Raw genomic sequence first — 17479 nt, 5'->3', positions numbered from 1 at the left:
ACCTAGATAGATCTTGCGTGATCGTAGGAAATTTTTGAAATTACCGCGTTCCCCAACAAAGCCACCGGTGGATGCGCTATCGGCGGATGCTACACACGGCGTCTTATATGGAGACGTTAAGTCATGCCTACTAGTGTCGGGTGATGCACGTTGGCTCTGGCGGAGGTGTCATGTTTAGCCTGCTGTTGTCGGATCGAAGGTGGCGCGACAGTAGCGGGAGGCAGGCGGTATGGGACGTCTTTGTCTTCTGTTGTCTCCTCCAGAGGTATCCGGCTATCAAGGTGTCGGTAGACGGATAAGGGCGGATGGTACAAACGGTTTCAGCGATGAGTTTATGCACTCCGGTGGAAACACAAGATCTCTGATCAGACTATGTCGTCGCCGCTGTGTCGTGTCCTTTATGAAGGTGGTGGACTGAAGCTTATCTTTGGGGATGAGAATTCGGAGTTCAACCTTGTGGTGGACTCGCCATCATCGGCGCACGTGTGGTGATTCCTTCTTGAAGACGTAGCATAGGAGTTGTGTATTTTTATTTATGTTGTGTCTTGTATCATAGGGATTAGTGGCTATCTGAGAAGGTATTGTCACGAGGTATACGGCCTCACGGTTTGTTTTCCGATTTATTTCTAGGTCGATGGTGTTCAGCTGCTGGATTTTGCACTTTTAATAATATATGGCTGCATGCATCATACTGATGCAGAGGCCGGAGTTATCCTCCTTTAAAAAAATGTTTTAGTTGTGATGTTCCAAATTCCAAGTTCTTTTTTCAACAGAGACAAAAGATTTGTCTGATCCATTAATTAAGTAACGAGAGTTGTTCGCTTAATTTGCGAAAAAACTGGGTGCACAAATTTCTCAACGTATGATGACTAAAAGCAGTGGCGGAGACACCGCCCAGCGACCCTGGGCACTTGCCCGGGCTCGCTGGAGCGGCGACAACAGCGATCAACAAAAATCTAATGGGCCAAACCTGTTCGGTTTCCTGCTTTACCCGGGCAAAAAAAACATTTGGGCCTTTGTTTCGTACAGTTCACAGCCCAGGCCAAAACAATTGACGTGAGGGAATCAACAGATCGATCTCTCTTCCCTCAAAAAAAAAAACAGATCGATCTCTCCTACTCCCCCTTTCTCTGTTCGTCTCTCAGGGGCGAGCGCAGGGGCTGGCGGCTGCCGGCTGGCCTTGAGCCCTAGACGGTTAGACGCACGGCCAGCGGCGAGCAGACGCACGGCGCCCGGGGAGGTCTAATCCTCCCTCATCCGCTCCTTCCTCTCATTCAGCTTCACCAGTTCTTTCCGTAAGAATCCGCCATGAAAATTAGGGCTAGGGATTGAATCTCCCAAGACCTCAAGCACAACTTCAAAAGAGCAGCAGCGCTGCGCTCCTCTATGCTATGATGTTAGTTAAATTCTTAATTACTACTACTACATGCCTTCAGAAGAAACAATCTTCATACGAAAGTGTTTGATGATTTTTTTTTACATCTGAAAAGTCATTTGGCAATGAACCAATAGACTCAGGGCTTAAATTTAGAGAAGTATGCTGATGGCTAGAGAAAAATTAAATTTGTTGGATGCTGGAAAGTGGAAACTTGTTACTTGTAGCTCATTTTTTTATTTACTTATGTAGCAACTAACTTCAAGTTTTAACATCAAATTTCAGAGATGAGGTGGTTTTTGGTTAATAGAGCAAGCACTGAAAATGTGAATGGTGTGTAAACGGAAATAGAAGTTGAGGAGCAGACAACACCTCACATTGCTAATGAATTTAATCCAAATGAGATTGAGCATTTACTGCAATACAGTCTCGGAAAGGGCATTTGCCTTGTGATTTTCTTTAGTGCACTATTGGTATGTCCCATGTGACCATATCTATTTTTGCAAGCTTTCTATTTTGAATATATTCACATCTCACAACTAAATTTATTTGAATTATAAATCCATTTTATCCTACAGTGTCTTCTAGGACTTTGGTAACATGGCGAGTTTGCCTCTATGCAAGGCTGGTTTTGCGTCCTTCTTTTGGCAAAAATGAACAAATGAAAGATGCTTTTTACCGTGGCAAAAGAAATTTCACACCGACATCTGGTATGGATAGTTGTACTTTTGTTGGCAACATGGCGAGTTTTCCTCTATGCAAGGCTAGTTATATGTCTTCTGTTTGTCAAGTTTAGTTTATTTGGTCTGTGAAACTTCATTTTTGTGACACTATTATGTTTATGTTTTCACTTAGTTATTAATGTGGATTTGTGGTTTGGATGTTTGGTGCTATATTATATGTTGCGTATCGAATACCCGCTTATTGATTTTAAATTATACACTTAGGCCCAACTTGCCCAGGCTCCACAAAAATTCTGGCTTCGCCACTGACTAAAAGCATCTACAACCAGATTTGTCTATATGACCTCCTAAACATCTGCGGACAGCGTCCAATCACCCTCAGATGTCCGCGTCCACAACGGTCATTCTGATACAAAAATCCTTAATTCTGTACAATCTCATGCAGTATTAAAACACAAACATACGTAACTTATCTAGATTAACACACATAGCATGGGGGAGTTCTGATACATGCCATCGGACTACCCAAAACTGACATGTTGTACTAGCTAAAATCTGGCTATGGAGGAAGTTCACCCTCAACCGCCCTTGTCCTCGCTCTTTCCTTTGCCATTACCCTTACCCTTACACTATTCATGGTGGAAGTAGCGGTCGACGACACAATACATCACCAGCCTACTACTCCTCCTCTTTGGGAGGCAGGCCGGCGAGGGCACGATGTTGTTATCTGTTATGATAGGCGCTTTTGCTTTGTAGTTTTGTATGGTTGTTGGTGGTGTGGTGTTCGTGCTACGGTCGGTGTTCGCATCGAGTGGGTAGCCTTCTTTACCTACAATTCTGCCTTCTAAAAAATTATGGTAAGCCTAGTCGTACCCTAAAAAAAGTCCCCCTTATGTTTTTCTTTCTCTATCTAGAGCACACACAATAACTATAGATAAATAGCACAATTCATCCATAAAATAGCATGCAAATATTCTAATGCAATAATAGTTCAAATATAAATATTACAATCCAATATAAATTTTTAAATAAAATAGTTCAAATTTGAACTCAACTTATTTGGGCATATGTCCTAGTTGTCCTTTTGAAGCGCTCACAGCTCACATGTGCGCAACCAGATCATTCTAAAGCTTGATGCTGAATATGTTGATCCATTTGGATAAAATCCTGAAATATCGTGCGGATTCTATGGTGAAAGTTCGATAGAATCATCCATGTTCTCAAAATCCAAACCAGTGTGAACTGCCTCACCCTCACAATCATGTTGTGCATGATCACACAATCTATCATCACCTCCCACAATTTTTCTAGATCCCATATTTTTATATGTCTTCGAACATCTGCAAAATGGACTTGAAACACGCCAAATGTGCGGTGGAGCCACAGATGTCCGACAAGGTCTGGGTGGGCGGCCGGGATGGTACACCGTCAGCGTCTGTTTGAAAGGGAGCAGATACGGAGTAATGGAGGATGGTCGGAGTGAGAATGTGCGGGCTTCGCCATGGTTTTGGCTAAGTCTGAGTTGTCGGAGGCCTACATGGCGAAGGTCCGAACACCTGCAAACCTCCCAACTTTGTAGCCGGTTTGTGGGATTTCGGACACCCAGACGCATCCGTGAATGTTTGAGGCATGACATTGGAAGACAAAAAAACGTCCTCGGGACGTTTAGGGGCGATTTGGTGGTCGGTGTTGGAGTTGCACTTAGACTAGCCATAATGGGAGTAACTTCGGTAGTAACATCGAGTCCAACTCAGCAAATTTGCTTATGTGGCAATGAGTTAATGAGGAGAGATGTAGTACTAGTAACTTAGCTAGTTACTGTAACATCACATGTCCCAATGCAATATAAGTCTATAACCTAATAAATGAAGCTTTGCATGTTACCACACTTATATTACTACCCACTATGAAGGTAGTAACATAGTCTAGGGATATGTGTATGTTACTAGTGTATGTTACTCTCCATTGTGGCTAGTCTTAGAATTGAGCCACGTCATCGGTTCGTTCATACAACTCGTTCCAGACCACTCAGGCCGCAACTGTACAGCAACCTATAAATGTGTCCGCTTGTCTTCCCCACACCCACACGCTGTCACGAAGCCTCGTGTCCGTCCTTTATCTTCGCTCTGTGGCCATGGACGCTCCACCCCACACCACCACCCCGCCCTCCTCCACCACCCTAACCCCTCCGCCCCCACACGCCTCCCTGCATTCCCCCAATGGCGGCCATTACCACCACAACCGCGTCCTCCTCGTTCCTCCACCGTCGTATCTCCTCGTCTCCAGCAACAACCACCACCCCGCGTAGCCACCTGGTTTTCTTCCACGCCCGCAACCGGTGCCACTACAGGCTCACCTGCCGTGCCACCGATGTGTCCGGGGCCGAGCCCTCGGCGCCACCAGAGACCGGAGGGGGCAGCAGCTGGTTACCGGTGGTGCCGCTGGCGGCGCTCCCGCGGGGAGAGCGCCGTGTGATCGTACAGGACGGGGAGGAGATCCTGCTTCTCTGGTACAAGGATGAGGTCTTCGCCATTGAGAACCGCTCCCCAGCCGAGGGCGCGTACACCGAGGGCCTCCTCAACGCCAAGCTCACGCAGGTAAACTGCTCGGCAAAATGCCTGCATGTACTAGTCTAGTCTCTCTACCCCACTAAAGTTGCTCATATGTGTGACTCTTTTGGAAGGTTAAGGTCACACACTCACACAGTCAGTTTTTCAAAGTGCTCTACAGAATAATAGAAGTATAGGCGAAACACCACTTCCACTTGGACAAGATACATACTAAATGGTGCATGTAGAACATGGCTTCTATTCTATATCAGTACAAAATTTCCATGTTCTAGGTTAACTGACCCTGCACACACAGAGACTGATTAAGCTGAAGGACAGCGAGCTCTACATGTCTCTGCTTTGCTGCTTTTTTTATCTTGTATCTGCTATGGGTTTTGTGTATTTCCTCGGAGTGTGAAATTTTGTTATGATGTAGATCATCCCTGTTTTCATTGGACAGTCTTTTGTTTAGCTGTGTAATTATATTCTATTCTGATCGGCAGGTGTGTAGAATTTTACTAATTAATCAAGAAATAAATGCTAAAAATTACCTATTAATGACCTGAATTGAAAACAAATTCATGAGCAATTCATCGAAGTTTCATTATATTAAACCAAACATAATACAGATCTGAATATGAACGCTGAGATGAAAATAGTTGGGAAAGTTGGACACGCAAGGCATATTGTATTTCTGTTACAAGTACACACGTATATTCATCGAAGGGATGGTGGTAATTCTTGATTTAAATATCATATCAGAGATTTGAGGCCTTAAACTCCTGTTTGAAATATATTTGTCAGAGTGTTGGTGTTCAATTTTTTGAATTACATGTCATTGACAGTTTTGCTACTACTGTAAGTAGCCCTAGTTTCTCATATTTTAAAATTCCATGTCATAGGGGATTTTTCCCCTTGTATCAATTTGTGTAACAGGAGTATTTTTTTTTTTCGAAAAGGAGGAAGGGTAACAGGACTATGAACCGAGTGAGACAGATGTCAGAGTCAATTTGTTGCTGAGATGCCTATTAGCTAGCAAGTTCGAATAGGAGTGATTTCATGACAGTTTTCTAGTTTCTTCTTTCCAGTTGCCTGCCTTGCTCTGAGACATGCTTTGGGATATCCTTTCATTCAAACAGAATTATGCTATGAGACAACCTTGACCTAATATTCAACAATCTTTATGTTTAATTTAAGAAATGGTAGGGTCACTGCTCCAAATATGTGAAGGTACATGCAATTGTGTGAGTTCTATCACTAAGGATATAAATTCGAACACACATTTTAATTTCTGAACTGTATATATTGTGCTGTTATATCAACTTTTGGGCACCTGGGTTTGCATAAAAAATCACATTTAAATATGTTCAGAAATTTGATGTGAGGGAAACATCTTCACTTCGAGTTAAGACAAAGTTCTAGAGGTTTCAGATAGTTTTTCGCTTGTTGGTGCACCATATCACTTTGCCACCTGCTATTTCTTATACTGCAAGCTGCAATGCTGCTAGTGTTTTTTTTTTCTTACCACACACTCTGAGTGTAAACTCCATCGCTTGCTTGCATGAGATAATTCCTCTTCATATCTCAAGGATGTAACCTTATGTTATTTGCATTTCAGGATGGCTGCATTGTTTGCCCATCAACAGATAGTACCTTTGATCTTCGCACTGGGGAAATAAAAGAGTGGTATCCGAAAAACCCTGTTTTAAGGGCTCTGACACCTGTATTGAGAAAACTATTCGTGTACCCTGCAAAAACGGATGGAGAAAATATATACATCAGCATTAGGGGCGCTGCTAGCTCTGGTGGATCAGCTGAGATTCTGTTCAGCGGGAAAGCTCAACCAGGGAGTACTGCATCTGATGTCAACATCGAAGAGGTTTCATTCTCCCTTGCTCCATTACTTTTACTCTGAAGCTTAAGATCATATCTATGCATAATGCATTTCTTTTATCTTTCATTAGATGATCCCTGCATGGATAGTTTACTCTAGTCTACTCCATTCTTAGCAAAAAGGGAATTTTACCAAACTGGTTACAGTTTGCAACTAGAATATGACATGTTCGTGTTACATTTTCAGGTGAGAATGGTGGTTGATGAAGGTGTAGGGGGTTTTGGTTTCACTGCTTACAATGAACTGGTCAACGGAAAAGCTGCCATAATTGGCTTTCTATTGTTGATAGATTTTGAACTTTTAACTGGTAAAGGCCTTCTCAAGGGGACTGGTCTATTGGACTTCATCTATGCAATTTCAAGAGCTTTCAGCTCGTAAAGATGTTTTCTGTTTAGTGTGGAGTGTTATCAAGGTATATCACTACTCATGTAAATCTAGATTTTGTTTACATACAGTTGAGTACACGAGCGATTGTAAGTGAACATTATGTTTGCCCACAAAGTAAGGAATACAAGATAACTTCTTCTACTCACACTCTTGGATCTTTCTGATCGTCCATAAACCCCAAAATGAGGTTATAGGTTAAGCAAGAAAAAGGGCTTCGGGCTTCTCTTATAATCGGTAATAAACTCACTTTTGCATTACCTGGTTGGGGTTCATGTGAGTTTCAAGATCATGTGAGTGAGAAAATTGATGTTAAGGAAACCAAGAAAGTAGATTGCGTGTATGACATGGGAAACAACAAAGCTGATGGTACCAGGAACAACTTTTTTGTTTATTTTCCTTTATTTAAATCTGATCACAAAGATACTTTTGAAAGCCAGATACTATGGGGAGAAAGTACCATATCATGTATTACAAATTTAACTTCTCTTAGCAATTTTGTTTTTTGCTGTATATGTCTCTTGAACCTCGTGGTATTGAAGGTTACCCAAACTTAATCCTAAAATCTCACCTTTTGTAAGATAGGTCCTTTTTACCCCTTTTTTGATAAAGTTAGATAGGAACCATAAAATGAGTTTGTTTTAACTATTTGAGCTTCAAAACAATCTCATCTTAGGATTTTAGGATTAAGTTTGGGCCCTATCTTACAAAAGTGCTGAAGCTTCTTCGTTTCCATCCCCAGCATTCTCTTTGTGCCAGTATTGCTCCCTGTTAGCATACGGAGCTCATTGCTTCCAGTTTCTGGCTTCAGAAATCCCATTTTCCTGCGGTTGGCCGTATCTCAGATGAGATCATTGAGTGGTTTATGTCAAAAGAAGATGAGAAGATTTTAGATCTAGGTTTCTGCTTGTTTAATTTTCGGATTTATTCACTCGAACCTGAAAGAAGTGGTTTATTCACTCAAACACTTCTTTCCGGATCGAGTGAATAACAAGATATTGCTGCTTGTTATCATCATGTAAGGAGTACAACAATACTGTATTATTTCCGGCGTGAAGTTTAGTGGAGCAATCTGCTGTTCTCCTCAGGCCAGTAAATCTGGTTTGTCACTGTCAGCTGATTGTTTGGTTTTGGAGTAGTACTTATGTACAGAGCATTCGGCTGCCAGGCCGGTTATATTGCCAGTTGAAATCTACCTACATTATCAACGGGGCGATGGTTGTGTGCATCATCGATGCAGAAGCAGGGATGCAATAAACTTTTCCACCATCTAACACAAAAAGGTCAAAAGCGCACAACAATGTCAAATGTCATCGTCAGCAAATGCAGAGAGCACATGCCCCAGGTTCATTTCAGTGTAGAGTTCAACAATGCTTATGCTCTTCTCTCAAATAGGATGCACAATAGATGGAAATTCAAAACGGAGGTTGGCTCTTATGCACCTGCGTGAACAGTTAAATAGAAGAAAAAAAGTAAAAAAGAAAAATCGGATCCTTTTAATCAACACGTTCGTGTCTTCTAACAGTGTATAACTTTTGTCAATAAAAGACCAGATCGTCAAACATGCCTTTTATTTATGAAAATTTGCATGATAAAAAGCAGTGTTTTTTTTTTTGCCTAGACCAGTACACATGCCTTCTATTCACAAAAAAAATTACATATAGTTCTTAGAGACGAACATGTTCATGCAAGAGCATATGAATCCGAGCTCCAAAACGCCTGCCTCCTACAGAAGAACTCAATCATTGACATTCATGTACTATAGCTACGTGTTTGCAAAATCACACACACTGTTTCTCGTTTGAAAATTTACACAGTTCGAAGACACGAAACATGTCCACAATCACAATGGCAGCCAAAATCAACCTAAGCTTTACTTATAAAGGGATAAAGGACCAATGTCACGCTCGGGAAGGAATAGGGAGAACATGCTCAAGGTCAACCCAAAATCTCGAGACACGGACTGAATCAGACAACTGAACAGATAGGACGTTAAGCTGGAATTGTTTTGACACACCCTTAAACTAAAGCTTAGGGGTAGGGCGTGTGTGTGCGCTCATAGGGTTGGGTGTATGTACGTGTATATGAGCGCTTGCGTCCGTATTGTGTTAAAAAAACTAGAGGTTTCTGCCCCTTACTTTGTGTTGACCTCGGAAGCTTCCTTGAGCACAAAACAATCCAGTTGCCTACGTATACCTTCTTTCTTGATCTACGCGGCAACAAAATTTTGTGGCTTTATTCTTACTAGATGTCAATTGCAAAGTTGCATACCAAAAAGTGGCAGCCTGAGGGTAATTTAGAGCGAAAATCAATTCTGGACCAAGGAATGTGTTAGAGTTATATTAGTGATGACTTTTGGTTTTTTGTATTCTAGTCTGTGGGCATCTTCATGTACTTTGTATATACGCTGCCTTTGGCCGAGAAAGGCGTTTTGGAGGCCGAGCTCCATGGAGGCCTTTATTTTTAAAAAATTCAAATTCAAACTTTTATGGTTCAAAAAATTCTGAAAAAAAATATGCGTGTATGTAAGGATGTAACTCACATGTGTGTAAAAATTCATGATGAAATACCTTGAGTTGCGACCTGTACAAAAAAGACAAATCCATGGCCTGGGAGGATGAATAGTATCATGTGTTAAACAGCCCCATATTTGTCTTTTTTGCACAGCCCTCATTTCAATGTATTTTGAACTGAAAATTTACACACATGTGTATTATGCCTTCATGTATATCTGTGATTTTTTTCAGAATTTTTTGAAATGTAAAAATACAAATTTCAATGAAATTTCAAATCTGAATCTGGAGGCCTCACTGGAGCCCGAGCTCCAAAAGGGATTTCCGCCTTTGGCCTCATAATAATATTAAGTTGCTTTCATAACATAGTATTAGAGCTTTAGGTATTTTTTTCGCAAGTGCAACTCGTGCTGCTCCCGATCCAATCTCCTGCACGGCCGCTGTTGCTCTCTTCCCTGCCGGCCCGTGATTTTTTGCTTTTGCCTATGTCCAACTCCAGCTACACGCGCTTGATGTCCAGCTAGCTAATCCATCGCTGTGTTGGATCCTATCGAATTGTGTCCCGATCGATCGAGCTGCTGGCCGCTTGTATTCCTCCAAGGTCGCCGCCGGCCGTTTGTCTTCCTCCACATCTGCCGGACGCCGGCCTTGTCCGCGCCACTCCTGCCTTCCGCGGCGCCGTCGGCCGCCGGCCTCCTCCGCGGCGCTGCTGCTTTTCGGGGGGCCGTCGGCCATCGGCCTCGTCCGCGCCGCTGCTGTCCGCGGGCGCTCTAGTGGTCCCGCATGCGTTCGTACCTGCTGCTGTTTCGTGTCCGGACATCTACAACTCCAGATCGTGGCTCCGTTGCTGCAGCCTGCTCCTCTGCTGCAGGTCAATCCATCCGCTCTAGATCGAGCCGCCCGTCGGTCTAGCTCTCCGGATCGAGCAGAGGCAGCAGCTATCGGAGGTCAACTGCTCCGCCCCGGTTGTTCGTCTGCTGGATTAAATCGAGTCGCCGCAGTTGTTCTGCTTCGTTTTTTGGGACTCGGTTGTTGGCTTGAGGCCTGATTCTTGCCTGATCATTCCGCTGTTGTTACACAAAAAAAGGAAGAAAAAGAGATTGGCCTGATGTTTCTGTCGGGCCTGCGTCCTCGTCGCTGCCCACGGACTTTAGAAGGTGTTACCTATATTGATCTCGTCTCGCACATGCGCCATCGTTCGGTGCTTGGTGCATGCCCGTCTGCAACGTTGTCCTTTCTAGAGTCTTCAACAGGCTGTGCTGGTCGCTATACGTCGACTCTACTTATGATTTTCGTGCGCGGCGGTGGCCGCTCTATGTCGACTTTTCCCACGACTTCCGCACCTGGTGATTGTCGACCTACGTCGAATCCTCTCGCGGCTTTCGCGTTTGGCGTTGACCGCTCTACGTCGACTTCCTCAGTGGCTTTCACATGCGGCTCTACATCGACTCGCTACTCCCGGTCGACTCTGCATGCAGCTTCCACGGATGGAGGCGACTGCTCATCGTCGTCAGGTGTTTCTACCTCGACCTCTTCGGCCGTGTCCCTGTCTGTGCATGAGATTGCACAGCTGAAATGCATGCTTGATGCTTGGGATTCTTCACCGACGGTTTCTGCAGGTTCTATGGCTGACTCTTCCGGCACTGAGAAACCACCTTCTACTCATTCAGGTACATCCTCATGGATTCTTGATATTGGAGCGTCTTTTCATATGACTTATGATCCTTCCATTTTGACCTCCGTTCAATCTGTCGAGTCTCCAGTTCGTGTTCTTACAGTCGATGGCACTCCCCTCCCTGTAGCTAGTTGAGGCACCCTTAGCACTTCTTCATTTCATGTTCCCTCGGTCGCTCATGTTCCTCGACTTACCATGCAGCTTATATCTGGTGGTCAGATTGTTGACTCTAGTTGTAGGGTCATTCTCGACTTTGATTCATGTTCTATTCAGGATCGTCGCACGGGCGCTCTGCTTGGTGTTGGCCCTCGACCCTCTGAGGTCTCTGGGAGCTTGACTAGCTTCGTCTTCCCTCCGCTGCCACCGCCGTCAGTCTCGCAACCCCTAAGGCTACATCTACCAGCTCTTTTCAGTAATGACATCATTGTCTTGGTCATTTATGTGGTTCTCATCTCTCGTCTTTGGTTCATTGTGGTGTTCTGGGGTCTGTCTCGTTGGATTGTCTGGGTTGTAGGCTTGGCAGATATTTCTGGGCTCATGTTCACCCTTCTTCCTCCTCCGGTAGATTATATACTTCCTTTTCTATCCTGGTCCTCTATGCTTCTTGTCTAGTGTGATGTCCTTTTCATTTTTCCTGTTTAGTCTTGTACTCCCTCCGTTCAGAATTACTTATCACAAAAATGGATGTATCTACAACTAAAATACATCTAGATACATTCATTTTTTGGACGAGTAATTCCAAACGGAGGGAGTAGTCCTTATTCAACGTGTGTGTAAAGCATGTACATCTTTCTTTCAAAACAGAGTGTGATAGATTAATGCGACAATTTCATGGTATTCCATTGTTCTAAGTCTCTATTAATCATGCAATCTCATCTCTTGGTGTTTATGCTGCCTATATATATCCATCTGTAACACATTTAAGGGCCTACCCACAAACCTCCCACAACGTCTGGATCGCATTGTCCGGACTGCGGAAGCTATCCAACGCGTGCCTGTATCGGTCCATAGGGCGGTTCAGATGCGATTTCTCCTATAACCCGGAGACAAAAGTGAGGAAGGTTTGCAAGAGTCAGGATCGATCCCAAGCCTGTTTTGACCGCCCTAGCCCACCAAAAAGCCCTCACCCCTCCCGCGTGTTTTTGGTCAGCGCCGCTCCAGAGCGGACGCGGTCGCTCACTGGCGCCGACATTGAAGCGGCGTGCCAGGCGGGAGAGCGCGCCCGCACCGGTTCCCGGTGCAAGCAACTGCCACGCGTTCAAACGACACGACGGTCTCCCATCTATCCGTCTGCCGCCCGCATTGATGGCACGCGGTTGCCGAGACGTCTCCGCCAGCGCCACTTGAGGGAGTTCTGGACTAAGGGGTCCTCAGGCCGTCGACCTGGGAGATATGGGTCGGACTATGGGGTCACCATGCAGCCCGGTTAGAGTGTGGACCCATGACCGGACAGGAGATATTTGGAGTCGTGGTGTGCCCTCCAAGTCAAGATTGGTGTGATCTTTCCTTCATTATAACCGAACGGTTGTAACCTTAACCCTACTAGTGCATATATAAACCAGAGGGCTTGAGGGATTTAGGGCTAGAGCTACGTCCATCACCTCATCACGTTAGGGTTTAGCTCGCTCGATCTCGAGGTAGATCAACTCTATAACCATATCGTACGTCAAATACAATCAAGCAGGACGTAGGGTATTACCTCTTCGAGAGGGCCTGAACCTGGGTAAACACCGTGTTCATCGTCCCTTGTTCCCCATCGATCCTAGATCCATAGCTCGGGACCCCCTACCCGAGATCCACCGGTTTTGACACCGACATTGGTGCTTTCACTGAGAGTTCCGCTGTTGGGTCGCCAAAAGGATCAATGGCCCGCCTGATCATCGGAGAAGGCGTCAGCTTCGGGGACCTCTTTGTCCCCGACCAACTCTTCGTGTTTGGTAGCATCGTGCTGCACGCCAACCCAACTGGTCATCTAGATCAGATCAACAACTTCGCACCCGAGCACCGGATTCGATTCGGTAATCTGGAGTACGTTGCAGACGCTCGAGGCGATTTGGTTTTCGCCGGATTCGCTGTGCCCCACTAAAAAAAAGACACATCCATGACACTTTGGGCCGAATGAATTTTTTTCCTGTCATACTTATGACACTTCCATGACGATAATTGTGAACCCGGTATCATCATAGATGTGGTGTGCTCCTACTTCTATGACAAAAATCATGACAGAAAATGGGCTTTTTGTCCTGGGCGGGCCAGAGATGCAGCTACATGACATTCTTTGGGCCGTCCATGACGGAAAAAACCGTGGTAGAAGCGAGGGCGAGGGAAATATCGGGGTGCTCCCGGTTACGGTGGGTGGTCGGGGCCGAGCGATGCACGTTTCTATCGTACACGTACGCGCATGGGTGCGAGGCGTTGGGCTGTAACTGAACCCGAGCGAGGCGTTCGCCTATACTGAACCCAAGCGATTGCACTGCAGGCTACGAGTTACTGAACCCGAGAGATCGATCGATGGCTGTTAACTAAACCCGATCGAGCGATTCTGAAAGTGCGTTATGTCGACTAGAGGGGGGGTGAATAGGCGATTTTTATGAATTCTTCACTGAGGAATTTGCCGGTGAGGAAATTCCTTAGCGAAGAACTATTAGCACGGAATAAGTACTCAGAAGTAAACATAACAGAATACAAGCATGGTCATCATGATGAAATGAAGACTAGCACAGAGTACAGAAAGCGTAATCATAGGATAACACAAGATGAAGACAAACAGACTGAAGAAATTGAACTGAGGAAATTGAGAAAGTCTTCAGTCAAAGTCTTCAAACACAGATATGAACAAACACTCAACACAGTAATGAGGAAATGAAAGGGTTGAGGAAATAGAACCAGTTAGGTTGGTGAAGACAATGATTTGGTAGACCAGTTCCAACTGCTGTCTCAGTTGTACATCTGGTTGGAGCGGCTGAGTATTTAAACTCGAGGACACGCAGTCCCGGACACCCAGTCTCTGAGCACGCAGCTCAGGACACCCAGTCCTCACTGTATTCTCCTTGAACTAAGATCACGCGGATCTCGTCCAATCACTCGTGGTAAGTCTTCAGGCGACTTCCAAACCTTCACAGACTTGGTCACTCGGCAATCCACAATTCCTCTTGGATGCTCTAGACCTTGACGCCTAACCGTCTGGAAGAAGCACAGTCTTCAAAGGTAACAAGCGTCGGATCCACGTAGGATCAATTTCTTCAGTGATGCTCGATCACTTTGGGTTTGGAGGTGTTTGGGTTTTTGGGATTTTCCTCACTCGATGATTTTCGCTCAAAGTCCTCGGAGAATGGGTTGCTCTCAAATGACAAGTGTCAAGTTCTCTCGGAGCAGCCAACCAGCTAGTGGTTGTAGGGGGCGGCTATTTATAGCCTAGGGAGCAGCCCGACATGATAAGACATAAATGCCCCTCAATGATATGACCGTTAGGTGGATAAGATATTTTGGGACAGCTGGCGCGCAGCACAGCAACGGTCGGAAATTTGACTCTCAAATTCCTCAGGGCTATCATGTTCCTCACTGTGTAGGCAATCCGCACTGGCGAATTCCTAACTCCTGAGTCAGAGCAAATTCATCAGCGACCAGAAGAACTTCGTCTCTGTCACTGAAGAAAGTGACTGAACTGTATGAGATTTCCAAAGGCTTCACTCGAAGGGATTGGTAGGTGTAGGATTTTGAGTTGAGCATCAGATGGAAATTTTTCCTTAGTATTTCCTCGACCCCCTTTAACAGTACGTGTTTCCTATGACTCAAGAAAGAGAAAATGAAACTACGAAAACAAAAGTCTTCACGCTTCATGTTCCACAAATGAATACCAAGTCTTCAAGGTCACACCAATTTCTTCACTTTCAAAGTCTTCAGAATAGCAAAGTCTTTAGTTGAAGAACTTCATTTTTAGGGGTCGACTTTCTCTGTAAATATCAAACTCCTCATAGACTTATAGACCTTTGTATACTCACAAATGCATTAGTCCCTTAACCTATAAGTCTTCAATACACCAAAATCACTAAGGGGAACTAGATGCACTTACAATCTCCCCCTTTTTGGTGATTGATGACAACATAGGTTAAGTTTTCAACGGGGATAAACATATGAAGTGTATACACTGATATTGAGGAATTTGATTACAAGATATAGTAGAACTCCCCCTGAAGATGTGCATAGTGAGGAATTTGCTTTTGAAGCAATGCACACTTGAAGAGTTAAATCATGGAGATCTCCCCCTATATCTTGTAATTCATACACGCATTTGATATATAATATGAAGAATTTGAAATGCATGATGAAATATGGTGCCTGATGAGATTCAACATGCGTGCAATGTCATTAACGAGGAATAAGCATGCAAAGCATAATGCAACAAAAGTATCAGCGCACCATCGGGTTTAAGATTACAACTCGATCCAAATAAAAGTTTCAGAAGAACGAGAGTTGTAACTTAAAAAATGCCCTTAATATAAACCCGCTTGAAGACTAACTCAGATTTCTCCCCCTTTGTCATCAAATGACCAAAAGGATTGAAACTGAGGACTAACGCCCCTGAAGAATATCAAGTTGATGGAGGAGCGCCAGTGTTGTTGGGGTTGTTTGTTGTAGCAGGGCCTGCTGCAGTGTCGTCCAAATCTTCATAGTCATCAGTCTCGCGTGATGAAGAATAGGAGCTGGCCACCAAGGAAGGAACTTTGACCTTCTTGAATTTCTTCGATGGAGGTGCAGACCAATCAAATTCTTCCTTGAGACCCATTTTCTTCAGATCTGCAGTGCTGTAGACATGAGAGGGAACAGCCCAGGTATGGTTGAAGGTATCATGGAGGTAGTATTGGTTTTTCTTCACTGCATTGTGTGTTGAGGTCATGTTGTGAAGAATTGAACCAAACTGACGCTTTACCCAGTTATGATTGCGATCAACTTTCTGATGAAGACTGAGGAGTAACTCACGATCAGTCATCACCCTGGGTGCTGTGGCTTGAGGATTTTGCTTGGCTGAGGTATTTGCGGCAGAGTCATGTGTGGCAGAATCGTCATTGGTAGAGTAAGATGCAGCCTTGCGAAATTGACCATCCAATGGACGAATGCCTTCATCGATCACAGCAGCGGCCTTGCCTTTATCATCAGCTGATGAAACTGTCCGTTTGAGGACTTCAATTGGAGGCAAGTAGCTACCGTGGTTCAGAGTGTCAGCTTTGTAATTCAGTGAAGATCTTGCCCTGATGAATCTCATAATCCAAGGAGCATTGGGCTTCAGCTCGAATGGTGACATAGCAATATTGGCCAGAGTCCTCATGAAGAAATCATGGAAGTTGACGGGAACGCCATGAATGATGTTGAAAAGCATATTCTTCATGATGCCAACGACTTCTTCATCATTTGAGTCGTGGCCTTTGATGGGACTCATTGTCTTCGTCAGAATTCGATAGACATTCCAAGGCACATAGAGTAATTCCTTGACGAGGAATTTGGTTCGTGGGGCCTGCCTTGGCTTCAAAGGCTTCATCAGTACTTGCATATAGTGATCTGACAGTTCTGGTTCATTGTAGATGCAACGAGCACCATCAAGTGGAGGACTGAGAGGAAGGACACGAAGCAATTCAGTTGCTGGTGCCTTGTAGTAAGTGTTTTCAGACATCCAGTCCAACACCCATGAGTTCACGTCATCAGCGTCTCCGGTGATGTGCAAAGTTGCATAGACTTGAAGAATGAGTTCTTCATTCCAGTCACAGATATCAATGCAGAAATTCAGAAGTCCTGCATCGTGAAGAACACTAAGGACTGGCTCAAAGCCGGGCAGAGATTCCATGTCCACATGAGGAATATGTGCATGATCGAAGACTTTGTCTTTGGCGAAAAGCACTGAGGAATAGAAATTGGCTTGGCTGGCAGTCCAGAAACGCCTCTTCCTTATGCGAGCAGAATCATATGGATTATAGTCTGTGAAGAATACGTGCTCGGCAAAGAAAGCTTCAGCCTTGAACTTTTGTTTTCTTGAGAACGGATCCTTTGGCTTTGGCAGAGGGGTGTCAGTGAGTTGCATTACTACCTCAGGAATCACGAGCTCAGGTTCTTCAGGCTGAGGAATTTCTTGTTCCTCAATAGGTGCAGTCTGAGGATCAGCAGCAGCAGGTTCATCAGCACTAGTGGCTGGAATTTCTTCATGGATAGATGTCATGGGATGAGTTTCTTCAGAGCCCATTTGAACTGTTGGTGCAGGGGACTGAGGTATCTGTTGGAGTGGGGTGAAGAGTGGAGAATTTGGATGCTGACTTTCCCAAAAGTCATCGTTCATCACAGGTGTGGTGCAGCCAATATCCACATCTTCATCTTCAATTTCTTCAACACCAGCCTCTTCAGCTATGAACTGAGGCAT

General features: G+C 44.6%; 1 protein-coding gene across 2 annotated transcripts; it reads left to right on the top strand.

The window, feature by feature from the left end:
• The first annotated feature begins 4213 nt into the window (after window positions 1-4213).
• LOC119295200 lies at window positions 4214-7972 on the top strand. 2 transcript variants are annotated; one of them, XM_037573557.1, is made up of 4 exons: window positions 4214-4655; window positions 6226-6486; window positions 6688-6913; window positions 7628-7972. In XM_037573557.1, exons 1-3 carry the CDS (start codon window positions 4278-4280, stop codon window positions 6877-6879), a joined length of 831 nt encoding a protein of 276 aa, XP_037429454.1. In that variant the 5' UTR covers window positions 4214-4277; the 3' UTR covers window positions 6880-6913; window positions 7628-7972. The 2 variants fall into 2 exon arrangements, with proteins under 2 accessions (XP_037429454.1, XP_037429453.1); XM_037573556.1 differs by lacking the exon at window positions 7628-7972 and having other exon boundaries at window positions 6688-7033.
• Window positions 7973-17479: the final 9507 nt, after the last annotated feature.

Source organism: Triticum dicoccoides, chromosome 4B (genome assembly GCF_002162155.2).
Source record: "Triticum dicoccoides isolate Atlit2015 ecotype Zavitan chromosome 4B, WEW_v2.0, whole genome shotgun sequence".
NCBI lineage: Eukaryota > Viridiplantae > Streptophyta > Magnoliopsida > Poales > Poaceae > Triticum > Triticum dicoccoides.
This window is presented reverse-complemented; position numbering and strand designations above follow the sequence as displayed.

What these genes read in the sequence shown, in the direction of transcription:
- LOC119295200 (XM_037573557.1), top strand. Translation starts at nt 4,278, where the DNA reads ATGGCGGCCATTACCACCACAACCGCGTCCTCCTCGTTCCTCCACCGT. An exon ending in TCAACGCCAAGCTCACGCAG is followed by an intron (nt 4,656 to 6,225) that starts GTAAACTGCTCG and finishes TTTGCATTTCAG; the next exon opens with GATGGCTGCATTGTTTGCCC. An exon ending in CTGATGTCAACATCGAAGAG is followed by an intron (nt 6,487 to 6,687) that starts GTTTCATTCTCC and finishes TTACATTTTCAG; the next exon opens with GTGAGAATGGTGGTTGATGA.